Source organism: Zeus faber (assembly GCF_960531495.2).
Source record: "Zeus faber genome assembly, chromosome: 15".
Taxonomy (NCBI): domain Eukaryota; kingdom Metazoa; phylum Chordata; class Actinopteri; order Zeiformes; family Zeidae; genus Zeus; species Zeus faber.
Window position 1 is genome coordinate 4941402 of NC_137194.1, and position 27888 is coordinate 4969289.

At 48.3% G+C, this 27888-nt stretch overlaps 2 protein-coding genes across 6 annotated transcripts; one reads left to right on the top strand and one right to left on the bottom strand.

Moving 5' to 3' along the window:
• On the top strand, positions 1–17461 carry cdk11b (cyclin dependent kinase 11B). Of its 5 annotated transcripts, none has more exons than XM_080014736.1 (21): positions 1–47; positions 1003–1047; positions 1370–1503; positions 2084–2253; positions 3450–3577; positions 4689–4833; positions 5236–5444; positions 6939–7064; positions 7173–7271; positions 7523–7669; positions 7940–8017; positions 8128–8339; positions 8991–9081; positions 9181–9302; positions 9447–9552; positions 9800–9921; positions 10451–10558; positions 11472–11588; positions 12735–12883; positions 15772–15961; positions 16827–17461. In XM_080014736.1, the coding sequence occupies exons 3-21, from the start codon at positions 1393–1395 to the stop codon at positions 16917–16919; spliced, it is 2523 nt and encodes an 840-aa protein (XP_079870862.1). In that variant the 5' UTR covers positions 1–47; positions 1003–1047; positions 1370–1392; the 3' UTR covers positions 16920–17461. The 5 variants fall into 5 exon arrangements, with proteins under 5 accessions (XP_079870862.1, XP_079870864.1, XP_079870865.1 ...); XM_080014738.1 differs by having other exon boundaries at positions 7943–8017; XM_080014739.1 differs by having other exon boundaries at positions 5305–5444.
• Positions 17462–18487: 1026 nt separating this feature from the next.
• Positions 18488–27715, bottom strand: mmp23ba (matrix metallopeptidase 23ba). The gene is made up of 8 exons (XM_080014718.1): positions 27579–27715; positions 23615–23751; positions 22293–22432; positions 21431–21598; positions 21177–21341; positions 20740–20850; positions 19433–19559; positions 18488–18830 (listed from the first exon to the last, which is right to left on the bottom strand). Exons 1-8 carry the CDS (start codon positions 27711–27713, stop codon positions 18656–18658), a joined length of 1158 nt encoding a protein of 385 aa, XP_079870844.1. The 5' UTR covers positions 27714–27715; the 3' UTR covers positions 18488–18655.
• Between the last annotated feature and the right edge of the window lie 173 nt (positions 27716–27888).

A 27888-nucleotide genomic window follows, 5' to 3' on the forward strand; every position in this document is an offset into this window, starting at 1 on the left:
GCCCGCTCAGACTTCCGGTGTTCATGATACCGCGGAGCTGTTTTCAGGTTTGTCCAACAATTCAAACTGTTCGGAGCTGGGACGTAAACACGGCCGGCGAGCGCTCTCCCCCCCCCGGGTTCAGCTCTGTGACGCGTCTTATGCAGCGACCGAGGACGCCCGGTCGATTCGCGCCGGTTCTTTTTGTTTTTGGTTTTTTTTTGGGGCGGGGTGGGGGGAGAGAAACGGTAGCGTCGGCGAGCGTATGCTAGCGTGCGGCTCAGCTCAACGCTCAACGCCCAGCGGCTAGCGGCTAGCGGCTAGCGGCTAGCGGCTAGCGGCTCGGGCCGACAACGCGAGTATGACCGGAGAGCGCGCCCGTGGGTCGCGCCGAGCGCCCGGTCGTATCGCGTTGGCGTGCGCGTCCCTCCGAGTTACCGCCGGCGAAGGCTTCTGCGCGGGCTTCCACGTGGCCCGGCGGGCTCCGTAACGTGAACGTCCCATTCGGTCGATTGAGCGGACGCTTCGTCGGTCGTGGCCAAACCCACCCGCACAGCACAGTCACGGTCAACTGAAACCTCCAGCGCAAGAAGTAACAGTGGTAGAGTTTGATATATATATAGGTTTTTTTTTTTGCCAAGTGCGGTTGCAGTCCCTCAGCAGTTAGGGAAGAGTAAAAATCGACCGTTAGACGAGCAGGCCAGTGCCAGTGATGTCCAGGTGTAGTCGGGAGACACTGCGGCGGAAGGTCCAGCCTCGCGATCGCCATAGCTGCACCAGGGCGAAACTCACCCCCGACGTACCAACACTTTTAGTAATTTGAGTGATACGACGTACTTGAGAACGGCTTCGCTGCTTCTGGAATGCGCTAGGTCTACTTGATCTCTTTTTTTTTTTTTTTTAACCTTTTTTTTTTTTTTTTTGCCTGTTTAACGCACCAACACACCCTTACCCGACAACTCCAAAGTTAAACCATTTTGAGTCATTCTTGGATTGGTTTGTTTTGCTTTGTATTTTCACCAGTGAAAGTGCGAGGTTTCCGCTATGGATAACATGCAAGACACCCAGGTAATAGGCATTAAGCTCGATCCTCACCCTTCCTTAGTAACCTCACACCCCCTCTCTTAGTTCGCACCAAAAATAGCAAAAAACTCTGTAATGATGGGGGTCCATTTCAATATCAAGTCAATTGCATTCATTTTGGAATTTCTCCTTGTGTTCTTCCTGTCTGTTAAGAGAGAAACCATTTTGGCTTGTGATGCTTAGTTTACAACGGCAAAAAGCGGAGATAGTCACTCCCTTTTAAACAACCCAACATCCTTTTTGATTGAAATGCAACAAATGGTGATGAACATGGGGTCATTCGGGGCATGTTGCTTGTGTGTTGCAGGCGGTGGTGGCGATTGGGTGCTGATGGGGGACGACAAAGAGACCTGGAAAGTGAAAACACTTGATGAAATTCTACTGGAGAAAAAACGCAGAAGGGAACTAGAGGAGAGGACAGAGCCCAAGCGACAGAAATCTGTAATGTTTTCCCGAAATTCCCAATGCAATTATTTGTAGTAGTACAACTAAAGGTGTATACAGTGGAAAACGCCTGCATTTGGATTGGTTTTGGGTCGATTAAATGTTTGCTATTTTATAGGCCTGTTTAGGCAGAGGAGTTATCTCTATTGTGGTAGTGAAATTTTAAAACATGATGGTGCAGTCACCTTGTTTGGTTAAGTTTTCTTTTAAAACGTGCCACAATTAACAAAACAGCTCATTCAGGAGTAAACAAATATTTTGGCCAAAGAAAACCCGGTTCCTCTCAGATAGAGCGGTGTATTATAATAATAAAGGAGCAGCGTTTCATCCAAGATCATCTATTCTAAGGTGTGATTTTCCAATCTTGCTGCATCTACTAATGACTGGTAGGGAATAAAGAGGTGCTCCCCATCATGGCCATAATAAGTTGTTGCGTGGATGTTAAACCTATGGCCATATTTATGCCGTTAATGTTTTTGTTTTTAACAGAGCTGTGTATTCATTCTGACCCAAACCGATAATTAACGCTCTCTTCGTCTCCCACCCACTCCCCTTTTTCCTCTGCGATCCTGTGCAGTTCTCTCCATGCCCTGTTCCACAGGCGGATGATCGGGAAGCCAAACGCGATACTCCGGAGGAAGGGGAATTACGGGATCAGAGAATGGAAATAACAATTAGAAATTCCCCGTACACACGGGAAGACTCAACCGAGGACAGGTACTCTGGCCTGGAGAGAGCAGCAGATCTGTGAGTTTGGTTGGAGGAGGAGGGATTTACTTGTCTGAATAAGCGTGCATGCTTAACCGTGTGGGGAGCTTTGTGTTCCTAAAAGTGCCCCCCTCCCCATTGTTTTTCCCAATAGAATGTCACTGTATGTGCTATCTTCAAAATTACACAATGCAGAATCTTTTCAATCAAAGCAAAATCGTATTTTCTGTCGTACTTTCTGTTTGAAAATGCACTAAAATACTACAATACCCATGAGCCTCACCAGCCACAATTGCAAGACTAAGTATATAGTATAGTTTCTGAGAATATTTGACCCATGAAACGGTCCACGCTGTTGATAAATCTTCTCAGAATTTGGATTGGCTATTTTAAAAAGTTTGTGCTCAATATTTAGGTTTCTCCCTTTGCCACAAACTATTTGCATGGATAATGGAAGCCGGCCATTGTTGATTTAATGCTCTCGTACTCGTAGTTGACTCATGTCCTTCAGTTGTAATGTGCAGTTTATTTAGTTTTTCTCCCTCTATGCTTAAAGGCGGAGGCACACTTAAAACAAAGTCAAACTTTTTGACCATAAAGATTCAAGATTAAGATTCAAGAGGTTATTTGTCACATACATATACATACGGTCATACATATATGCAGTGAAATGTCATGACACCGGTGATGAAGCAAAAAATAACTGGTGTCTTTAAAGAAAACCAAAAAGGAAGTTGACCTGGAAAAGGAGGTTTAAGTCCCCTGCCATGACGCAAGTGTGTTTGGACCAATCGCGACAAGGGACGCCCTCAGAGCAAGAAAAAGACAAATGACATAGTTCACCCCGGGGGCAAGAGAAGGACAAAATGATATGGCTTCTTTCGTTGCAAGCCCCCGGAGTGGTTCTTACATCTTGTAAAGTGTGCCTCCGCCTTAAGTTAGTCGTATTTACCTATGAATTTACCTACCTATGAACCTATGGAACTTTCTGTGCAATGAGGAAAACCTGAACAAGCTGTTACATTTTCTACAAACAGAATAACACACTCATGATTCAGCTCTATAGTTGCACTAATGCTCTCTGTAAATTAAAGCACATAAACCGTGGTGTTTTTGTTTGATTTCTTTGACAAGGTGCACTGGGAAGGGGGACACCTGATACAGGAGCCCGAACAACCGGTTGGTAAGATAGTTGCAGCGTTCTTTACAGAATATTTCCCTTGCATCTATTACAGAGGAGAAGAGGACGAATCACTCGCCATCAAACCCCCCCAGCAGATGGCCAGAAAAGACAAATCTCACCACAGAAAGGAAGAGAAGAGAAAAGATAAAAGGCGGCATCGTAGTCACTCCGCCGAAGGAGGTGAGTGTATGTTGGTGAAACCAAAATCGGCACATGCGCAGAAGTGATCAGGTATATTGGTTGAAGGTGCAGTGTGTAGAATTAACAGAACGGACTTGGCAGAAATGAAATATAAAGCTATGTTTTAATTAGTGTCTAGTCCCATGATAATAAGAATGGTGTTTACGTTGTATTAGAAGGAGCCGTTGATGTCTACATAGGGAGCAGGTCCCCTTTCACGGAGGCTGCCATGTTGCACCACCATGTTTCTACAGTAGCCCAGAACGGACAAACCAAACACTGGCTCTTCCTCTAACCTCCATAATGTTACCGGGTGGTCTGTCCCATTCTTTGACTCTGCATATAGATAATAAAATATGTATCCTGCAAGCGCTGTCCCGCTATCAGACTAAGCAGTTTAGTCTGTTGCAATCTGCAACCTCACCGCTAGATGCCACTAAATTCTACGTTCCGTCCCTTTTAAGGATACCGGTGGGGAAATGTCAAATTTTTCATTTTGTCCACATAACACGTGAAAAGAACAGCACAGTCATTTGTTCTACTCTCCCACGCTGTTGGCTGAAACTACATTGCACAAAGACATATTTTCAGTTTTAATAACTCGCTATTCCAAGACATGGACATTGCTGTATATTTAAAATTCACTTCAAAAGGCAGCGAATTGTTTGCTCTGGTGCAGTTCATTTATCAGTCCCCACCATACACTGGATTCTGGCTGAAGGGAAAAAAAAAAAAAAGGAACAAAACTTTCCATTGGTTAAAAAAGCAGTTTCTGTCACTTTATGGAATTGTTCCAGTTGTGTCTGTGTTCATGGAAACATGCTGACCAAAGCCTCAGAACGGCTCTGTGACAACAATGTTCACAAGAGTTCTATAACTTCGCAAGGTAAGAGCTCTACCCAGTGTTATCTCGATCAGTCATCGTTAGAAGGAGAAATGCATTGTGGGTTTTGGGCTTTTCATATGCTATTTTGACAAAAAGAAAAATCACTAGAAAATCACTCTGGTAGTTACTTTGCTATCAAGTAGTTGCTTAATGGGGAAGCAATTACATTTGTGAGACTGACTTTTTTTTCCACCCCCCCTTTCCTTTTTTTCATACCTTCCCCAGTGGGGAAACACGTGCGGCCCAAAGATAAAGACAAGGAGCGGGAGAGTGAGCGCAGGAAGCGCCAGTGGGAGGAGGACAAAGCCCGACGAGACTGGGAGCGACAGAAGCGCCGGGAGCAGGCCAGAGCCCACTCCCGCAGAGAGAGGTGACCACTCGTCCAGTCTAGCAGGGCTCCTCTGGCCTTTACATTATCCAACACATATTATACCATATGTATTATTCACATTGTATCATGTCGATTTCGCTGACAATGTTAATTGTTTACCGTACGTTCTGGAGTCAAATAATGTTACAGACAATGCTTGAGACATTCACATTTACATTTATATTTATCAACTTTGCCACAGAAGACCTTTACCTGGGAATTGCCTGAACAATTCCAAGTAAAACTGCATGTGGCAAAAGCCTCCATATTCTACAGTGTGGTGTTGGGGTTGGTGTTGGACTGTTTTTTTGGGGGGGGGTGTTGGGAGTTGTTTGCCGGGGAGGTTTAAAAAAAAATACGTTTGACCTCAGGTGGCCCCTCACTTTGTTTCCCTCTCCGTAGAGATGACCAGGGTTGGGAGGGTTTCTGCAGGGAGCCTGACAGGATTCCTCTGTCTCCTCTGGACCACAGGGACCGGCTGGAGCAGCTAGAGCGTCAGCGCGAGCGCGACCGCAAGCTCCGCGAGCAGCAACAGAAGGAGCAGCGTGAGCTGAAGGAGAGGGAGAGGAGGGCAGAGGAGCGGCGCAAGGAGCGCCAGGCTCGCCGAGAAGGTCAGTGGAGGGGCGTCTTTTATTAGCACTCGACAAACTCCAGGAATTCACTTTTAGCATTGGAGGAAATGTTGTCTGGCTTGTGTCATGAATTAATTCAACAGGGATTATACTTGGAAGTCTTAAAAGTTAGATATTAGGCTTGGGCCATCACCAATTGACGGTTCTATCGGGGGGTACGTGCGCATGTAATTGACAAATGCGGTCTCTCCATTACAGAAGTGCAGGATTTAACAGGTTTTACTAATTGAAGTCCATAGCAACCGAAAGCAACAGGGAGGCGTAGGGTTTTTTTTGGAACGGGACGAGGCAGTCCCTTAACTCAGTTGTGCTTTTAAAATGTTTGTTTTATACACGTAAGAAACAAATGAAAATAAATAGATCTACACTAAAAAGACAAGCACAGAAGACTGCACGTTTCGCTCGCTTGAGGAGAAACAAAAACAAACAAACAAAAAAAAGCTCGGCTCTGAGTTAGGTTTAGGTTTTTCGTTTTCCATACAAGTATGAAACTCAGGAAACAAAACAAATCAAAATCTTTCTCTATTAGATTATATTATATATTGCTTTATTATAATCACAAGATTTGCGGAGGTGCCCGAGTACCTGCCTCTTTGCCCTTTGATGCCCCATGGATGCCACGGTGCCCCTTTTGTCAGGTGTTTTTTATTATTATTATCATTATCGTTATCGTTATCATTATTTATTTTTATTTTTTTATGGGCATTGAGCTAGCGGATCTTCTGGGCAAGATATACACATTCATAAGGAACGTGCCCTCTGCTCTGCTGCTCCGTTTGCCCTGTGTGGCAAAATGCCTAGAACCGGAGCTAGGAACATGTGCCTTTTTTATTTTATTATTTATTTATTTTGAGCACCTGACCCTCAAAGTCTCTGCACTGGAACTGCAGAGCGGGAAGTGAGATGTGATTACCAGTGGTTACTCAACAACTCTGAGTGGAGAGGGCGACAGCCTCCCCCTCCCAGTTTCAGAACGTGGTGAACTGATTACACGTTTCAATGCTCGGATTTCTCTTGGCAGATTAAAAAAAAAAAAAAGGTCTGCCGTCAATGTCAATCGCGATCGAAGATTTAATCTTAAATTTACCCAAGCTTATTAAAAATATGGTCAAAGAGATTTTTGTGGGAAATTCACTTTTGTCAGACGAGACGGTCAATACCAGTTTCATTACTGTGTGTCTTGTACCAACATATTGACTAGCTGCATGCTAACTGTGTTAGCTAAATGCAAGGCTGCAGGGGGAAGTGACTAGCCTAGCTCCTGTGAAATTAGGGAAAAGCACCTTCCAATATCTCAAAAGCGGAGTTATTTAAACAAGGGTTAATTGTAATTTAGTTGTTTTAAATGCAGCTGCTTTTCACTGTTTTTCAGGACTTGCCGCTGTTCTAATTCTGTATTCGTTAATGACATTTAACCCATGAAGCAACATTTGTTCAAAATGCTGACACATTGAAATTGTTTCTGCTCCACAGTGCCGTCCCACCACCGGGCACTGCCCGATGACTATGACGACAAGACCAAACAGAGCCACCGTAGCCGCAGTCCAACTCGGCCACCACGGGAACGACAGGATCAAGACGAGCAGCGGAAAAGCGGGCGTTAGTGTTTGCCTCGCGTCACATATAACACCCTGCTGTTGTGAAAAGGGGACAATAGCGCAGGCGGCGTGGCAGGTGTCCGCTCTGATGGGTTGTTTTCCTCCTCAGTGGCAAAGGAGGAGAAGCCCGAGGACAAGGACCTGCTGGCGGACCTCCAGGACATCAGCGACAGTGAGAGGAAGACCAGCACGGCAGAGTCTTCCCTGGGTGAGAAGGGACGAGTGTGTGAAATTCAGGCTCGAAAAAAAGCTTTCAGATCATCGGGGTTGGTAGCTTAAAAAAAAAACCACTCCTATAAAACAAATACATTTAGTCGTTAATCAATTTCGTTAAGCGTTGCCGTCGACCTTGAATTTTTAACTTTGCCTTTGTGAAAATGTCAACGTTTGCCCCACGCCGGACCAACATTCTGAGCCAGTGTGAGACCTTGGGTTAATGTCAGTCTGTGTCTCATCTAGGATCGGGATCCGGCTCGGAAGGTGATGAAGAGGAGGAGGAGGAGGACGAGGAGGAGGACGAGTCCAGCAGCCAGAGTGACGCTGAGGAGGACGGGCAAGAGGAAGAAGACTCTGCGTCGGACTCGGGGAGATCCGACCAAAGTGCAGGTGAACATCAGCGGCTGTCAGTAAACACGATTTTGTGTTACGGCGATAACAGGAAAACGGAACGGCACAACTTGTCTGCTCACAAGATCAAACTGCTGCTGCTGCTGCAAAAAAAAAAACTATAATTACCATAGAAATCACTCAAACGTCAGAGCGTTTTTTGTTTTTTTTTGTTTGTTTTTTTTTCAGCTCGGTCAGCCAATTCTAATACGGTAATTAATAATTCAGAAATAAACCAGCTTTTGTCTTCCATTTTTTTCCTTCCCCCAGCAGAAGATGTTAGTGAAGACGAGCGGTCGGAGGACGAGTTTGAGGAGGAGCGGGAAAATGGAAACCACATTCCACCAGGTTGGCACTTGGCCTTTCATTAATTCTTTTGCTTTTGCAGTTGTTCAGCGCTCTCCGAGGAGAAAAAAAAAAGTGTTGACTGCAGATAAACTGAACCCCCCGCACCGCAGTTCCCGAGTCCCGTTTCGACCACGACACGGAAGAGAGCGGCGAAGACATGGAAGACGACGAGGGCGAAGAGGTGGGCGACGGAAACGCCACGCCCCACTCCCAGACCCACTCCCGCTCCCCCACCCCCGAGGAGAACTACATCCCCGACTCCCCGCCCATTTCGCCTGTGGAGCTCAAGAAGGAGCTGCCCAAGTACCTCCCTGCGCTCCAGGTGGGTTGCACTTCAGAAAGTGAGCGTCGCGAGTACTTTGTTTGCTGTGACAAAATGGAATGAAATGGTGCTAAATAAATACCTTTTACGTCGTGCTGAAGCTCAAATTAACATGTTTCAGTACCATCTGTAGAGGTCAAAGCTCCTAAACGGCTTGTTGGGGGCAGTAGCTCAGGAGAGGTCATCTTGTAATCTGAAGGTTACCGGTTTGATCCCCCTGGCTCCTCCTGCTAGCTGCTGAAATGTCCTTGAGCAAGACACTTAACTCCTCCTCCTCCTCCTCCATCGGCAAATGAATACTTGGTCATTTTGGACAAAAGCGTTTGCTAAATGATGATGTGATGGTGTAAATAGAAATGCGGTGCAGATATTTTTGCTAGGAATTATTCGCTCCTTGGGTTTTTTTTCCACGGCGTCACGTTTCTCTAATGACGCTTAAGTCTGCATGCGTTTGATGGTGGCGACTGGACGTCTACTGGTGCCAAACGTGCAACCGATTTAGGGACCCTTAGCATAGCCAGTTGTGTTTATGTACATCTTTTTTTTTTTTTTTCCTCAAAAACAGCAAAATAATTTCAGTAACGTTTTGTGAATCATTGCTTTGTGCCCCCCCCCCCCCCCCCCCCCCCACACACACACACACACAAACAGGGTTGTCGCAGTGTAGAGGAATTCCAATGTCTGAACCGGATCGAGGAGGGCACCTACGGTGTGGTGTACAGAGCCAAGGACAAAAAGACCGGTAGGAAGGCACACGGCTCCGCATTGTTTTCACCCATCCCCCCCGGAGTTCACGCCCGCTTTGACCCCGTCGCCCTCGCCTCTGCGTTTGTCACTGCAGATGAAATAGTGGCGTTGAAGAGGCTCAAGATGGAGAAGGAGAAAGAAGGCTTCCCCATCACCTCTCTGAGGGAGATCAACACCATCCTGAAGGCTCAGCACCCGAACATTGTCACAGTCAGGGTAAGAGGGGACGGAAACGGAAGGAAAAAGCCAAGTCTGCCCTGTGTGTTTGGAGCTGGTAATCCAACCTGCCGAACATGAATGAGAAAACTAGTTTGAAAAAATAAAGCGGCACTGTAGAGATCTCCCTTTTCTCCTGATCAGGAAATAGTAGTTGGAAGCAATATGGACAAGATCTACATTGTGATGAACTACGTGGAACACGACCTCAAGAGTCTGATGGAGACCATGAAGCAGCCCTTCCTGCCTGGTAAAATACCTTCATCTTGCCCATATAAACTATATATACACACATATAAAACATAACACTTTATGAATACCCAGAGGCAAACGCCAAACATCAAATTCAGAATTATAAGTCCAGCTTGAAAACGTTTCCCAAAAATAGTCTTTTAAACCATTTTAAGTTGTGTCTCACAGCAATGCTTCCACAGTGCGCTTATATCGTGATAACAATGTGATATGTCAACATTTGAGCTCTCTCCCCCGCCCTTCAGGGGAAGTGAAGACTCTGATGATCCAACTACTCAGGGGTGTCCGCCATCTCCATGACAACTGGATCCTCCACCGTGACCTGAAGACCTCCAATCTACTGCTCAGCCACAAGGGCATCCTCAAGGTGAGCCGCTCTGATGGCCTGCGCGGCCCAGGTTCAGCACGAGGCTGGTTCAGAACTCTGATGCCGAAGAGTCCGTATCGTCCGATTGTGCTTCAATGTGTACAGCTCAAAATAGCGGGAGGGGGCAAATATTAGACTTTAAAATTAACACCCAAATCAGCCTTCTATGAGCTGTCTAACTCAAATTGGCAGGATATGCATGGAGACCATTTTGCATTGTTTGCAGCTGCATATTTAAATGGAGGCTTTTAAGACCTTGACTGTTTTGAGGTAACAGTTTTCATTATGACAACACGCAAGTCTACCTTGGTAAAATATACCTGCTGTCCTCATGGTCTGTCCAGGGTTCTGTTTCGGGCACATATCTGCTCCTCTCACTCGGACCATACAATTTAGTTAGTTTATCCATCCCCTCTTTCATCCCAGCCCCCTCTGTTGATTGCCGATGTGAAGCCACGTCTCTTTTGCTTTAGAACATTTGTGTCCAAAAAAAAATGGGGCCGTAATTACCGACGTCTCTCCCCTGCAGATCGGTGACTTTGGCTTGGCCAGGGAGTACGGGTCGCCGCTGAAGCCCTACACCCCGGTGGTGGTCACCCTGTGGTACCGCTCCCCTGAACTGCTGCTCGGAGCGAAGGTGGGAAGACGACGTCCAGCGCACCACCACCACCACCACCCCCACCCCCACACTAGAGTCAGAAATCTTAGCGCAGTACAAGATACAGTCTTTGAAAACCATAAACCTCTCCTAGTTTGGCTGAGGCAGGGGAACTCGGAATCAAAGTTTCAGGATTTCCTGTTGGGGCTGTTTTTTTTTTTGTTTTTTTTTATATTGTCGCTGCCATGAGCTCCAGACCGATAGCGAATCAGGATTTTTAAGCTTGACTTTCTGAAATTGATGTCCGGCAAAAATTTACTGCTTCGCATGACGTTACATCCAATTCTCCTCAGGCCGATGATACTGTACTGTGTGGTTGTGATGTAAAGCGCAGCGGAACTGTGTGACTCACAGTGAAGGAGGAGCTCGGCACAAGTTTATATCTCCACTTTAATAGTCTGTGTTGTTCTGTGTTTAAAATAGAACAATAATGAATCACAGCCATAACCTATGGAAGCCTGGAGGGTTAATGTGTAAAAAAAAAAAAAAAAACAGCTTCTCATTCACCTTACTACTCTAAAAATCATTGCCATAAGTATCAAATCTACAGCGATATGTCATTGAAAATTTAATTCCAAGGCCCCATATCGATGCCCCCCCCCCCCCCCCCCCCCCCCATCCAACCGAAATCTCCCTTCAAACAAAGAAAAAAAGACACTTTCAACATGTACCCGACATTTGGTCATGAAGCCGTTTATATCAAAAACCAAACACAGGCTCTGTGTTTCGAGTGCTCCGGCTAGGCTGCGGTCCTGGACTCCATCAAACCCGTTGGGGCTCTGGACGGCTGCCAGGCAGACTGGGTCTCAGGGTTGTTTTTAGTGTTGGGGTTTTTTTTTGGGTTTTTTTCGTCTGTCTTTGAGCGCCACGCTGGTTCCGCCTCTCTCCGCAGGAGTACTCCACGGCTGTGGACATGTGGTCGGTGGGCTGCATATTTGGAGAGCTCCTCACCCAGAAGCCCCTCTTCCCCGGAAAATCTGAGATTGACCAAATTAACAAGGTCTTCAAGGTAAACGCCTCTTTAATTGTTCACTCCCTGTAAAAATTGTGACGCGCTCTCCAGCGCCTAAATCTTAGTCTTAGGCACACCGCCCCATGATTCGCCACGAGGCGGCGCTGTCGTGGACGCCATGCGATCATCCCGTGAAGGCTTCGGAAACTCTGCGGTTGCCCGGTCCAGCCGCCCGGCTGTCGGGTGGGGCGCACACAGTGTCTCCTCCTCTTGGGACGGGCCTCCGTCAGCCCGTTCCGGAAGGGGCTGGGAAGGTTTCCCGGGGTCTTCCCGGGGATATTCCCAGGTTATCCCACAGCACAGCGTGTGGTGCGATGATTGACTGCGTCTGAGTAACCGTGACTGTGATTTTTGCATTCTTCTTGCGCACGGGTTTCCAAAGGCTACACATGGCTACACCCCCCCCCCCTTATAAGCAGAAGTTGCATAACCACGATGAATTAAAAGTCTTGAGGCTCTGTGGCTTCATGTCTGAGTTTAGTTAATGAATGTCACACTCGGCGTTGTGTGGTCTGAGGACAACTTGGGTGGTCGTCGTTCACAAGAAGGAATCTGCACATGACTGTGATCATGTACAGATTTGGATTATCTAACAGCTTCAATGGAATGACTGAATTCAAAATGATCGGTCGAAAATGATACCAGATCACAGGGGCGGTTGGCTCTTAGAATTGATTCGCCGTCTTCCAACCCAGACCGTGAAAGGTTGGTTCCCTTCGTGTATTTTTTAATATGTTTTGAATAACGGTGCGAGCACATTTTATTTAAAGTGACTCGTTGCAATCGCAGCGGTACATTCAGAGTTTGGCGGCAGTTGTTTGACAGCAGGAAGCGTGTCTCTTACTTCGACGCGGCTGTCGCCAAAAGGGCAGCGGTGCAAAAGGATTAATGAAAACCCGACGAAATGCAACGTTTTCTACGGCTTTTTTCACGCATTTATAATCTTCTTTTGCTTAATTGCTTTTCAGATTTAAATGAATTTATATTTAACGATGCTTGGTATCCATCTATCTTCAGTGTGCCTGATTTAAAGAAAGCAAAATGCCTTTGAAACGGGGCGGGCCCCTTTCCACATGCCCGACCTCTCCTGCCCGGCCGCTCTGCTGTACCGTGTGTTGACATGTTGTGCTTGGCCGTCGCCAGGATCTGGGCTCGCCCAGCGAGAAGATTTGGCCGGGCTACGGCGAGCTTCCCGCCGTGAAGAAGATGACTTTCACAGAGTACCCCTACAACAACCTGCGGAAACGCTTCGGGGCGCTGCTGTCCGACCAAGGCTTCGACCTCATGAACAAGTAATACTCCTCACACAACTTCAGGCGCGCGCGTGTGTTGCCGTTTTTTCTCATGTGCGGGCTGTCGATGTGATTACCTGTCTGAGTGACATGGACGCTGGACGTTCTACTATGAGGGAGATCAGGGATGGGGCCGATCCATTAGCGGTGCCGATACTGACGTCATTCACTCATCGGATATCCGACTGCTGCCGCCGATCCACGTGCCCGTCCAAATTCCATCCCATAGCTTGCACTGGACCAGGAACCCGCCGTTTTATTTTGCTAATTGAATGGTCTGCGTCCGCGAGTATTCATCCCTAAATAAGTAACCTGGAAAGCGCAACGTGTGAATAGGAACTGAAACAATTCGCCGGATGAGGATTAAAAGGGACACAGATACTTCCTTCAGCCGGCCGGTTGCGTCCGCTTTAAAACCAAAATAATCCCACGCCAACGTTGCTGCAGTAACGGAACGGGCAAGGCTGCCCTGTAAACAAATACAAGTGAATGGGGGTTTTTTCTGAGTAAAAAGCACACAACGTTTACATTTCTCAACAAATTTCAATTAGTTGTTTTTATATTCAGGCGTTTATGATCTGTGTGGAGTAGAAAAAAAGCTTTGAAATGGGGGGGGGGCGACTTCAACGCAAAAGGTTCTTTTTTTCTCAAATATTCACTCTGAAATCCTACTCCTGTTTGTATATAAAGGTAAATTGTGAAGAATGGGAAACTTACTTAACATACAGTTCAAATAAGTTCCTTTGGAATACATTTAAACTTAATGGATTTTTGTGTGTGTATATATGTATATATGTGTGTGTGTGTGTATATATATTTTTTGTGTTGTGTGCTGTTGGGTTTACTACGTTCCATGTAACCTTATACATAATACAAACAAAACAATAATAAGAAAAAAGAGCTCTGGTATCGGTGTCAGCACATGTATCCAGATCAGAACTAAAAAACAGTCGGGTCGGTGCAGCTCTGAGGTGAAATTTTCCATTTTTTTTCTTTTCTTTCAAATGTCTCGTCCAGATTATATATATTTTTTTATTTTTCTGATTCATTTTTTTTTTTTTTTTTCGTCAAAATCTGTTATCACCCGGACCTCCGTGAGTGCGTTTCTGGGTGCAGCCAGCCGCGTTTTAATGTCAGTTCTTTTACCAGATTGCAGAAGAGATGCGACGTGCCACCGCGCCTTCCGGGCATCCGTTACTTTATTTTTATTTTTTCTTTTGATTGAGTTGGCGCGCTTTAGGCAAGCGGAGTTAGAACACGGCAGCGGCAGCACACTGCTAATCCATTAAAGTGCGTTGGCTCAGAGTCCGTGCCAGAGTTGAATTTCACAGACACACTCGCCACAGTGGGGCTCCACAAGTCAGACAAATTCCTGTATTTTGAGTACAGTGGAAACGGCTTATAATCATCACGGTTACGGTGATCGGCCACTTATGCGGATCAAAATGCTTGGGACAGAATAATTTTCTTAAAGTAATCAAGTACTTTCTTACGCTGTTCATTTTGGACCTTTTCATACATATGTAATTTATATTTTTTTTAACGACGGTAATTCTATTTTTAATAAAAAAAATAAAAAATTTTTACTTAATTCCCATGATAGTTTGCCTCGCGGTAAGTCGTCTGCGGTGGTGCCGCTAAACACTTTAAATCCTGTCCGACAATTATTAAAATGTGTTTGAGACTGATAATTTGTTAAGCAGGTGTAGAGCAGTGGCGTGAATGCGTAATGAGGGAACCATCTCCGCTCCGCGTCCCCGTTTCCTATTTCTCAAAATTAAATAAAAATAGAAAATGTTTTCATGATAGACGTGTTTATTTTCTCAGCGTCCTAATTGAACGAAACAAAAGGCTCCGCAGAGCCGTTGACACCATTAGATGCTAATCTGCATGAGAAACAAATAAATAAATGAATAAAAGTGGTTTAAAAAAAAATCTGCTGATACATCAAGTATAACCATTATAATAATCGTCCACTTACAGTGATCAATTTGACCCGCACACACGTGATCACTATAAGAGCTTTTCGCTGTATTTTTATTTTTTAGCGGCTATAACTGAACCGGTCTTCAACCCCCTCCCGACACGCTCAGATCCGAGCCCACCCACGTGGTCTGTACCGTCGCCTCAATGACAACACCATGCCTTGCAGGACGTCTCTGCGGTGTGTCAGCTGGATGGCATTTCCTTGTGGCTTTCCGTTGTTATTCTTTGAGGGTCTCTCCATCGCTGGACCCTCAGGACACGTTTCGGGGCGGCAGGACTCGGAGGAATGTTGTCTGAAGCCCTCCCATCGCTGTCATATGTAGAGGCGAGAAAGTCTTAAGTTGACGGGTCGACATCGCAGGGCTGTCTGGAATATCACACCCGTGTGTGTGTGTGTGTGTGTGTGTGTGTGTGTGTGTGTGTGTGTGTGTGTGTGTGCGTGTGTGCGCGCGCGCGCGCGCGCGCTGGAAATTCAAATCAGTTACTTATCACCTATATAAGGGGAACAGGAAAAATGTGCAGGTTATGCTTTGTGTGTGGTCGCTAACATTTTGTGAAATTAACAAACAATTTACACCGTCTACCGAACCGGCATTTGATTGCGTTTAAATATATCCTATATATTTTTAATATATCCATAAAAATATATCAGACTACATAAGGCTCTGGCCTCTACTTACCTTTCGACCTGTTTATGTACAGTGAACGCTTTGCCTCCGTGTTAAAACCCCCCAAGGGAGTTTTCATATCGGTGCGAGAGGAAGCAGCGGAACGGAAAAAAGAAAGAGCAACCTGTTCACCCGTGTCGTAAACGGACAGGACCCCTCTTCACGTTTGTGTGTGTGTGTGTGTGTGTGTGTGTGTGTCTGTGTGTGTGTGTTCGTTCGCCCCCCCTCCCCCAGGTTCCTTACCTACTGCCCCAGCAAGCGGATCCTGTCGGACGAGGCGCTGAAGCACGAGTACTTCCGCGAAACCCCGCTGCCCATCGACCCCTCCATGTTCCCCACGTGGCCGGCCAAGAGCGAGCAGCAGCGGGTGAAGAGGGGCACCAGCCCGCGGCCCCCGGAGGGAGGCCTGGGCTACAGTCAGCTGGTGAGGACATTACCGAGGGGCGGCGGGGCCCTCCCTCCATGACAGAGATGGACCAGAGCAGACCGTGCTCCGTCTGTGTTAAATAGATCGTGGGTGTGTGTGTGTGTGTGTGTGTTTTCCATAATGGGCATCCTCATCATCCTCACGGCTCCTGATGCGTTCAGCAGGGAGGCCTGGGGGTGGGCGGCGACTTTCCGCGCCGAAGCTTTTGCTCCATCCACCTCTCCTCTCTCTCCCTTGTCTCTCCCCCCCCTCTCCTTTTCTCTCTCTCTACCCTCTCTCTCTCGCCCTCTCCCTCTCTATCTCCCTGTCTCTCTCTCTCCTCACTCCCCCTCTTTCTCTCTCACCTCTCTCTCCCCCTTTCTCCCTCTCCCTGTCTCCCCCTCTCTCTCTCTCTCTCCCTGTCGCCCCCCCCTTTCTCCCTCTCTTTCTGTCTCTTTCTCTCTTTCTCTCTCTCTCTCAGTGGTTTAGAGGGTGCTGGGATACTCCCTCCAAACTGATCTTTTTCTGTTCCCCAAGGAAAGAACAAAAGGGCAGTGTTGGCATGGAGGGAGGGGGGGGACGGGTGGTGTTCAAGCCTCCACCACATGGCTTCTCGCTGCAGCCGCGCCGTTGAACTTTCTCTTGCCCTCTGCTCCCTCGTCTGCTCCCCCACCAGCCGTGCTCTTTGGCTTTGTAATTCTGTCTTTTGAAGTCCACCGCGTACTAAATGCCCCCTCCTCTCTCTCCCCCCTCCCTCCTACCTCCTCTCTCCCCCCCCTCCCTCCCACCTCCTCTCTCCCCCCTCCTCTCTCTCTCCCTCTCCCCCCTCCTCTCTCTCTCCCTCTCCCACCTCCTCTCTCTCCCCCCTTCCTCTCCGTATCAGGGGGATGACGACCTGAAGGACACCGGCTTCCACCTGACCACCAGCAACCAGGGAGCCTCGGCGGTGGGTCCGGGGTTCAGCCTCAAATTCTAAACCCGGCCCCCCCCCCAACAGGATGACGACTCAGCCCCCCCCAAACACACACACGCACGCACAGACGCAGACCACCCTCAGCGGGAGGGGAAGCCAGGAGTCCCGGGATCCGTTCCTTCGCGTCCCCCCGGCGTTGGACGTTCCATGAGTGACCCGCCACCATTTCCCCATCCCCGTGAGAACACGTTTTATGCAAACGACAAAAGCTGTGACTGTTTCCCGCCTCGCGGAGGAGGGCGGCTCCCTGCTGGTGTCGTTGGGCTGTCACGTTCACTTCCACCTCGTTTCATTGACTTAAAGTGTGAGTTGGGACCAGATTTTAGGAGGTTGGTGTTTCCTGACGGCCGGAGCTGCTGTATGATGCATCATCGCACATATATTATGTGTGTTTTCATTTTTACCCCCCCTTCTCCCGCTTGGCTTAATTGTAATATTTCCCAATTGGCTGTCGGCTTCACGTGTCGACGAAGAGGGGGAGGAGGGCTGTTTTATTTTTAATTTTTTTTTTTGTTATTTTGCGAGAAATAAACTTTCTGACTTTATTTGGTTTGCCTTTATTTCTCTCTCCTCCCCCCTCTCCCCCTGCATCTATGAATCTCCGTCCGAGCTATGCAAACACAGCCGGACGCTGCCAGAGGGGAGGGGAGTGGAAGTCAAACCTTCTGCCTTGAACCCGGCTCGGTGGTTCGTCTGCCAGGAAGATGATGTCATTCTTTTGCGCTGCACACTTTGTCTCAGTACTTTGTTCTGTCAGGGGCTGGTGAGTCCCAGACTGCGGCTCCGTCTTCTGTTGCCCGGGTGTCTCTGCGTTTGACGTTGGGACTCAAATAAGCGGCGGCGCGTCATCGACTGGAGCCGGGGCGGCCCAGCGGCTTCTCGCCGTCCTGTAGGTTTTCAGCCGCACGCGCCAAAAAAATGGAAATAGGCGTAAATCAGTTTTATCCCCAGCCGCCCGCCACTGGTTTTCAGCCCAGTAGATTATTGCACCTGGTGTGTTGAATAAGTGTGGAAAGTGGGGTGTGCGCGCGTGTGCGCTTTGTGGAGTCCAGTAAAGTGAGCGACACGTCTGAGGTGTTCCACATGTGGAGGGATGGAAGGCCCCAGCGGTTCCAAGGACTTTGGACAAACATCACCCTGTTCTGGCCCGAGCGGCGCCGTCGGAGTCGCTCTCGTTGGGGGCGCTTTGGCGGACACGGATTCGGCCGAAACCCCGACCCGGTGGCTCTGTGGATCTGGACTAACGGAAATGGACTTTCTCAGAAAATTAGATTTTCCAGGAGGAGGGTTGGAGCTGGTCTAGGTCTAAGTGAAGGTTTAAATTACCTTAGTCTAGGACTAATTCATCTCAATTAAGTAACATCTCAAAGGCATTTTTAAATTCTGGATTCATTTCAGAGTTGTCATAGCAGTGATTTGGATTAAACCCTGTCTGCAAAACTGCTCCATTGTCAATTTCATTGCAGTCAAACATCGTTGTCACCGAAAAAGCCAGACATGACACTAAAATGTGATAACCAAGTAGCGTTTCCACCAAAAACCACTTAAGTCACAGAAGTTTATTTGTGCACGTAAGAAAATGAATTTACAAAAACAAATGACGCGGTTTGTGGTTAAAGTTAAAGAAAATTGTGGGAGGTGAGGGGGAGGGGGCAACGAACAAACATAGAAGAAATATGTGCCTTGGTGAGTGAGGTCCCCTTTCGACCGAGCAATTCCTCCCGTCCCGGCGCCTGCCTTCAAAAGCGCACGCGCACCCTCCAGGAGTAGTTGGTGAGGACCTTGTTCTTTTTCCGCACCACGCAGGTGTAGGTGCCCTCGTTGATGGCGTTGGCCACGATGCTGATGTGGTCGTCTTTCAGGGCAATGTAGTTGGGGTGGGAGAACTCCAGCAGCTCTCCGTCCTTGTACCAGCTGAGAGGGGAGGCACGACAGAAACAAAACGTGGCGTCGCTGGTACGGTCGGGACCAACACGTGTCGACCGGCGGAGAGAGCGGGAAGAAAATTGGTCTCCTTTTTTTTGAGATTGCGCTCTTCCCGAGCGACCTGCTGGAAAGATTCGTTCAATTTTATTTGACTCTCCGCCCGTCGAGTCGGTTGGTGTAATGAGTCGGAAGAGCTGTTTCAGCTCTGAGTTGAGACTGGAATTCTTGCAAGAATTGTTGAACTGGGAAGAATGCGAGCTGTAAATCAGTCGCGCTCACCGTGAATTATGCCGAATTCCTTCACATTTTTTTGACCAATAATTCGATCCTCGGTCTTTGGTGCCGCAGTGACCCCCAACTCCCGAGTCGTTCCAAAGATGCGTTCATGGACAACAGAATCGTTTGAGAGTCTTCCTATCACCGGTGTCGGCACGTTTACTTTGACGTTGGCGTTCACTCGCACTTGGATTCGGCGATCAAGCCACGAGTTGAAATGAAGCTTTAAATCGACCGAATCCCCCTCAACACCACACCACACCACAGCACAGGCGGCCTTGAGGAACCCATGCGCAAATGGTCCAAATACTCACTATACTTTGCCTTGCTTGGATGCAATTTTCTTCCCGCAGCGGAACGTGAGGTTCTTGCCCTCCGCCACCAGCTTGTGTTTGGTCCGTGGGGGCGCCGGGGTGGGTGCCGCCGTGGTGAAAGGGAAGTCTAGGGAGAGGAAGAAGGGAACTTTTTTTATTATTTTTTTTTTTTGAGTATGAAGCGCCGACACCGCCGTGAAACACCCGTGTGACCCGCGCACATCTCGTCGCCCCGGGAGTGACGCCGTCGTCCCGGCGGCTGTGGTGCGACTGACCCTCGAACCCCTCGCCAATTTTTGAGGAGCTCTCTGGAATATTGAACACGGTCTCCGGCGACGTTGACTCGAATGGGGGGGCAGTTCCCTGGCCTCCATATTTGAACAAGCGCCGACGAGTCAGCCCTTGTCCAGGGGTCTAGGGTTGCACTCCGGTATAAGGAGGTAAAGGGGTCAGAACCGAGGAGCCGAACCAACGGATTCCTGTTGGTTTGGTTCTAAAGAAACAAAAACAAAGAAAAAACAAGCATTTCTGGTGCCACGGGCTTTCTTATCAATACCATCGCACACGTCTGGTTATCAAGAACAGCCGCGGGCCGCACCGCGATCAGCCCAGAAGTCTGCAAGGGGAAAAAAAACAAAAAAACGAGAAAAGAGTCGCTCTCAATAAACGCCGCAAAAATCCAAATTGACCTTGTGTGTCTCTAACCCTCGAGCCGCAGTCTGAAATTCCAGCGGTTTGGAGTCACTCAGGAATTTTCCACAGCCGTACTCCGTCTCCCAATCAACAATGAGGAACAGATTACCCCGAGCCAGGAATCGTATCCTCTCGCCTCCCCCGCTCCCTCCCCCGCTCCCTTGCACTCGTCCCTCCTGTTGCGGACCCAAGTCTGCGAAACCTCCGACGCGCCCCCGCGGTGCCTGGTTTCGGAGGGGCCGTCTCCCCGTCGCGCGACCAGACCGCCGCGTCGGGGGGGGGGGGGGGCGGCCAGTGGGATCGATTTCCGGCTGCCGGGTGGCGGAGCGCCGTTGCGAAACTCCCTCCCCCCCCCCTTTTTTTACGCGTACAGTGTAAGTTTGTGACGCAAGTCCGACTCGTCTGGTTGCGAGCGCTTCGTCTCTTTTGAAAAGATGTTGGAGGTTTTTTTTTTGTTTTTTGTTTTTTTTTTAAACATTGATTGCCTCCGCGCACGGCCGGACTTGTTGGCCCCCGTCGCTCCCGCTGGCGGACGCTGCGCACCAGTCGATTGAAAGAAATCCTTTCTCCCCCCTCCCCCGCCCCCCTCTGGACCACTTTCGCCTCGGCCTTACCGTAACAAAAATCACAGCTGGAGGGGCAGTGCTTCTGCATGAGTCTGCGTTTGCTGTCGCAGTAGCCTTTTCGGGCCCAGGCCGGACAGATAAATAGTCGGTCCAAACATCCTGGGAGGGGAGGGGGGGGGAGGGGGAGAGCGCAAGAGAAAGAGATTAGGAGAGGAAGCCTCGGGGCTCTGCGCTGCGAGAATCTGGAACGGCAATCTGCGTCTTGGTTCCAATAAACCAAAATGACTCACCAGAATACACGCTAATGATGACTCACGAGTACAGTTCCTTACAGTTGTTTAGCGGTGCCACGTTGACTTAAAACAAAAGTCCACCGAGCCAGACCCGCGCCGTGTCGGCCAAACGGGTTTGGGGTTTGTTTCGTTTTTTTTTTGTTGTTTTTTCTTTCCCCGGTTTTCCCACGGTAGGGAATTTGGGGGACGTACCGTAGAGCCGGTGCAGGCCCCACACCTCGTCCTGCGTGATCAGCTTGCGTCCGGTCAGCGTGGCGTTCAGGTGCATGATGGCGTTGGGGTTGAGGGAGTGCATCAGCCCCAGGACGTGGCCGATCTCGTGGGCCGCCACGTGCACCAGGTCCGTCAGCCACACCCCTGCGCAGACACGCCCTCGTTCATTTGATTTGATTTACTATTTCATTTTCATAACATTGGGTTTTGATCGATGGGACGGGGTACGTTGCCTTTCTTCCAGCTGAAGCGCATGTTCCCCAGGATCCAGTATTCGTGGTCGTCAAAGTGGATCTCGCCCGTCGGCGGGAAGAAGGCGTGGGCAAGCTCCCCGGTGATGCCGTCGAAACAGTGGTGCAAGTAGGACTGCAGGCAGTCTGTGTGGTTGATGGGGTAGAAGCCTGCCGGGAGGGAGGGAGAGAGAGAGGGGGAGAGAGAGAGAGACGCCACCATTTCATTTACACGACTTTCGCGCCGTTGGACGATGTGCAACAACGACTGTTTTGATCCAAGTTTCACTGTTATCTCCCTATAACTGGAGTACAGCCATGTTTGGAGTTTTTGGGATAAAAGCCTTCTCAGATTTGGGGGTCGCAGAGACAAAGTCTCATCAAATGGGGCCTCATGCATATGAATTTGAGGTTTCCTCCATGCGGAGAAGTGTTGGAACGAACGCGCAAGTGCACCGTGCAGGCGATGGATTGCAAAAGACCCGCAGAAGACCGTTCACCCCAACCAACCCCGACGCCGCCTCCTCCCACAAAAACCAGCCTCCCACAGGACTAAATGTAATAATTCATGCAGGAACGGGGAGTTTGGAACCCCCGGAGCTTTTCCAGCCGTGCGGGACGGACGGTTCACGCGACGCGATTCAGGCGACTGATTTCGCAGGCCCGGAGCTCGCCGAGCGCCACGGCGCGGCGGTGGAAAGGGCGGTCCCGCCAGGGCCGGAAAACGAGGCCGTGAGCGCCGCGACTTAAAGCGTTAACGGGCTGTGAGGGGAAACGGCGTCGGTGGCCACGGCCACGGTCGGTGGGGCGGAGCAGACGGCGGCAGGGAAACATCTGTCTGCGGCGCCCGTGTGGTCTCACCCACCTATCTTGATGTCTGCCTCTTGGTCGGCCGGCACCTCTCTGAAGCTGAACGGCGAGACGTCGCTCCACATGCCAAAGGCCCGGGCGACGCCCCGCCGCGTGTCGCTGGCGTTGATCAGGTTGGTGGGAAAGGAAAGCAATCTGCTCGGGAACAAAAACCGCAGTGTGTGGTTAAAAAAGGGCAGCGTGCGGGTTATCTGGAGAGAGAAACCAAAACCCAAAAGCAAACAAACCGACCGACCGATGTGCACCTCTCTTTCTGCCACGGCACACTTTTTACGATGAGATATTCCCTCGGCACACCGCGATCCTGTTCACCGCTAAGGGCAACGTCACTCACACTTAGAACTTGGCTTATTATTTTGGCCTACTTTGGGTTAGTGGCGCAAGATTCGCAAACGATTCGTTCGTGGCGAACGAGTCTCGTAAATGACTCGGGGGTCGGGAGTTGCTCCGGCAAGAGAGTAAATCCTCCACTCGCCGAGGACTAATTTAAAGACCAAGGCATTTGCCATAAATTTTTATTGAAGGTGACTGATATAGATATATATAGATTGGACAGAATAAAACGATTCTTGGGGTAATTCCATTCACAGCTCCACAGAGCCAAACCGGCTCTCCTGACTCTGGTCCAGCGTTCACCGGGAGTCCTCCCTCGCACACCGACCGGATCAAACCAACGCAGAGTCTGTGAAAGTCGTTCAATATCCAGGAAATCTGAGGGAAATCTTTCAGTTTCAAGGAAATTGAGCGATTTACTCTTTACCGAGTGACTCGTCAAGAACCGGATCGCCAAAATTAGTCGAAAACCTCACGTTCAGTCTCAGTGCCTGAGCTTGCTGAATGCAAAGCCGGTGCCCTGGTGGAAAGCGATGAATCGGGTGAATTAGTGCGGCCCCGCAATTTTGATTTGCAACACTCGGCGAGTTCTCACGCTGCAGCACAGCGGTTGGAAAACACTGATCTCCATGCGGCCGTTCGGAGACGGCAGATCGACCGATTTCCCTCCGAAACACATGCACATGCTTGACCCGCCTCTCTTTCAACCTCTCTCTGGAGAAGGTGTGGGTAACCCTACCCCTACCCCTACCCCTAACACGGCCCCGTCACGTGACGAAGCTCTGATCCAATCGACGCCGTTCTCTCCGGACCACGCAAGGCCAAATCCCCGAGGCCTTATTTGACAGCGGCGTCATCGCGGTCGACGCGTAAACTCCGTTAACCCGTCGACGTCCGTTAAACTCCGTTAACCCGTCGACGTCCGTTAAACTCCGTTAACCCGTCAACGTCCGTTAAACTCCGTTAACCCGTCGACGTCCGTACTTGTACGTGAGCTTGAACTTGTCCCATTTCAGCTGCTCGGGGGTGAGGGTGTATCGCTTGTTCCGGGAGAGATGGAGCACTTGCGAGCGGGCGTCTTTGCGGATCCCAATGAGCAGCACGCCGGTGTGAGCTTCTTCCTTGGACAAAGAGAAAACCTTTTGATTAACCACCTTACATTGGGCGCGGTCGCCGGCAGTGACCGATAGGGCTCTTCCTTCAGGCCTGGCCCAGCCAGCACTTTTAATCCTTACCCTTTTAACCCTAACTCTAACCCTTTTGATTAACCACCATACATTTGGCCCGTGCTGCCCGACCCGGCAGCGAACCCTAACCCTGGAGAAAGAGAACACTTTTTCATTAACCACCTTACATTTGGACCGGGCGGGCTCTTTCTTCGGGCCGCAGCAAGCCCTTTTAACCCAAACCCTAACTCTAACCCAAACTTTATCCATACCCTGAATATGAATAAGGGAGTAGGTAATATGGAATTGGCGAGCTGCTGATAACGTGCGCCGCACAGTGCATTGCCCCAGTTCAACTGCCCAGTCAACGGACGAGGCTGGGTGTCTCATTGAGATAACTTTTACTAACCTAACCCTAAACCCTTACCCTAAACCCTAACCCTAAACCCTTACCCTAACCCTAAACTCTAAACCCTCACACTTAACCCTTACCCTAACCCTAAACCCTTGGCCTTAACCCCAAACCCTTACCCTAAACCCTAACCCCCTACCCTAACCCTAAACTCTAACCCCAAACCCTAACACTAAACCCTTATCCTAACCCTAAACCCTTGGCCTTAACCCCAAACCCATACCCTAAACCCTAAACTCTAACCCTAAACTCTAGCCCTAAACCCTAACCCTAACCCTAAACCCTTACCCTAACCATAAACTCTAAACCCTTACCCTCACCCTAAACTCTAACCCAAAATCGGTAACCCTAACCCCTAACCACGTCAACACACACGGGATCGGTACACAGCATTCTCGGGCGATGGAAAAGTGGCCTCCCCGCCGTGAACACATACGGTGCACACGGAATAACCGTGGAAGGGGTGAGGACGTGTCCCACGCCAGGCGTTAAAACCCCAAACCGTCACTTTTGCAGGTGGTACCTTCTGCGCATAAATCTGGCGCCGTTTCAAGGCCTTTGCCTGCAAATATTACGGATTACAAATTCACACAAGAGCATTCCATCTCATGGAAAGAGGAAGTAGTCGGCAGTAAAAGCGCCTTCCAAGCTTCGAGTTTGATACTTTTCACAGAGAGGTTGTGTCTGATTCCCCCTTCGAGGAGCGGCAAATAATAAGCAACGCGGGCTTCAGAAGGACAATTATGAGCGCTTGGCACGCCAGCGGCGTCGTAAATACTGTACATTTGGACGGGAGGTTTGTTTTGTCTGGCTGAGATCAACACGCCGCTTGATACAGGAGACAACTTTTTCTTGAACAATTTTTTATTTATTTATTTTTTAACGGGGGGAAAATAGTGTTCGACTGATTAATTTGATTTCCATCCGTAGAGGTTGGACCCCTCGCTTCTGAACTTGGCTCATCCGGACCTTCGCCGACTCCGGCCGAAATAGGTTCACCGAGCGGCACCGAGGATCACACACGCGCGCGCCTTTTCCGAGCGGGCCAACGCCTCCATCCTCGGGTTCAACGGGTTCCACATCACAAAGACAGAGCCATGTTTACTCTAGGTGCTGGCACCGGCCGCCGGCGAAAGATACCAGTCTTGACTCTTGGATTCTGGGGGTAAACAAGAGGGAGAGGGTCGTTTTTTTTTGTTTGTTTTTGCTTCTCTCCTCATTTTTTTTCTCACCCTACATCAACGTTCGCTTCCATATTTTACCCAGCAGATGTAGACAACTACTGGGAGACTATTTCCCTGTAAAAACAACAATCCATTAGATCACCGCCAACGCCCGGTGGTGGGCGACGGACCGACCTCTGCGCGGAGACTCCTTAAAGTGTAAGGTTTGACGACACGCCAAACACGACGTCTCGTGCCTGGTTAAAAAAAAAAAAAACGAAATAAAAATAATAATAATAATAATAATAAAAAAGTGGTTTGGGTCAAAACCAGCGCTTCGGGAATAACACGAATAACTTCAAAATAACTTTGAACCTTCCGGCTCCAAAACAAGCAGGCCAGACCAAACAGAGGGGAAATGGTGTGCACTGACTCCAAGTGCAAGCATATAATCAGACATTCCCAGGGATCCCAGGGGAGTCTAGTGGTGGTGCACGCCAGATCTGCGTTGCTATAGTTTCTTTTTTTTTTTTTTTTTAATTTTATTTATTTTTTTGGATTCTTCTTCGGGTGAAATATTATATTTCGCTGTTCCCCTTAGGTGTCAGAGACGGTGATACACATGAGGGGATAGCCCTCACACCGTAAACCACATCATTCAATTACACTTTGACACAAGGTCTCAGTGGAGGGATTTTTTAAATTATTTTTTGGGGGGGGATCTTTTTTTTTTTTGGCAGAAGTTGTGATACAAGGAGAAAAGTAAACATGGATGCGAGGACGGATGATTATTTTCAGTCACCCCCCCTCATCGTCACTGTAGAAACCAGTGAACAGACGTCAGACATGTGACTTAAAAGTGCAGAAGCCACTTTTTAGCAGCTGTTTGGATGCAACTGTTTGAGCTGTAGACCTTGAGAAAACACGCACGCACGCACACACACACACACACACACACACACACACACACACACACTCACACACATTTCATGCAGGTGTAAACCCAAGGACCAACACACTGCTGGGATTATTTTAAATTGTATTGTGGTAAAAAAAAAACCCATTATTTTTTTTACATTGCACAATCCCGACTAATTTTAACTAATGTTTATTTTTACCTTTCCGTTTTTCCTCTTTTTTAAATTTGACTGACATGAACTGATTTGGACTTCTGATTCTGCTCCTAGTACAACGGCTATCAGGGAGTGGAGGGCTGGGTGGATGTGTTTTTCCTTTTCCTTTTTTTTGCGTAAAAAGGATTGTTGACATTGACATTGAATATCTGTTACGTCCCAGTTTTCCACCGATAAAAATGTGTAAAAAAAAAAAGAAGAAAAAAAGATATTGGGCTTTCAGGATTATTGGGGGAGTATTTTTCACAAAAAATATATATTTACAAAATAATTTTATAGCCTATATAATGAACTATATAGCCTATATACTGAACTATATAACCTATATAATGAACCATATAGCCTATATACTGAACTATATAACCTATATAATGAGCTATATAGCCTATATACTGAACTATATAACCTATATAATGAACCATATAGCCTATATACTGAACTATATAACCTATATAATGAACCATATAGCCTATATACTGAACTATATAGCCTATATAATGAACCATATAGCCTATATACTGAACTATATAACCTATACAATGAACTATATTGCTTATATAATGGAATATTCAGATAGCCTATATAATGAACTATACAGCCTATATAATGAGCTATCTAACTTATATAATGAACTATATTGCTTATATAATGGACTATACAGTATAGCCTATATAATGAGCTATACAGCCTATATACTGAACTATCTAACTTATATAATGAACTATATTGCTTATATAATGGACTATACAGTATAGCCTATATAATGAGCTATACAGCCTATATACTGAACTATCTAACTTATATAATGAACTATATTGCTTATATAATGGACTATACAGTATAGCCTATATAATGAACTATATAGCCTATATAATTAATCATACAGCCTATATATTGAATATAATGAACTATATAGTCTATATAATTGTATTTTAAAATAAGTTGTCTATTGTTGTTTGAGTTGATCATATTTAGGCTGTCTGGCTGACCGAGGATAACCCAGATATTACACTCGTCATTGCCCCCATTACGTGAAGTTCCGTCCGCCGCGGAAGGGAGCCGGTCGCACCGTACCTCGAGCCTCCAGGAGGGGAAGGCGGCGGCTCCCTGCATCCCCCCGGTGAGCAGCAGGCTGAGCGCGGTGACGGCGGCCAGGGCGGCGAAGCGGAAGGCGCCTTGCTTGAAACTTCCGAGGGTCCGGTGCACCATCGCTGCCATGTCGCGACCACCACCCGGACGCGCACGCACGCACACGCACGCACGCACACGCACACACACGCACACACACACACAAAGAAAAGGAGAGAGATCCCCCACTCAGCAAAGACCGGACCGATTTAGCATCCCGGGGCGAGGGTCGGAGCTCCGTCCATCGCCGCGTCCC

Excerpts from the sequence above, each read along its gene's own strand:
- cdk11b (XM_080014736.1), top strand. The coding sequence starts at position 1,393 with ATGGGGGACGACAAAGAGACCTGGAAAGTGAAAACACTTGATGAAATT. Across the intron at positions 1,504-2,083 it reads AGCCCAAGCGACAGAAATCT|TTCTCTCCATGCCCTGTTCC; the intron begins GTAATGTTTTCC and ends GATCCTGTGCAG. Across the intron at positions 8,018-8,127 it reads TGGAAACCACATTCCACCAG|TTCCCGAGTCCCGTTTCGAC; the intron begins GTTGGCACTTGG and ends CCCGCACCGCAG.
- mmp23ba (XM_080014718.1), bottom strand. The coding sequence starts at position 27,713 with ATGGTGCACCGGACCCTCGGAAGTTTCAAGCAAGGCGCCTTCCGCTTC. Across the intron at positions 23,752-27,578 it reads TCCCCTCCTGGAGGCTCGAG|GAAGAAGCTCACACCGGCGT; the intron begins GTACGGTGCGAC and ends TCTTTGTCCAAG. Across the intron at positions 18,831-19,432 it reads TCCAAGCAAGGCAAAGTATA|CTGGTACAAGGACGGAGAGC; the intron begins GTGAGTATTTGG and ends CTCCCCTCTCAG.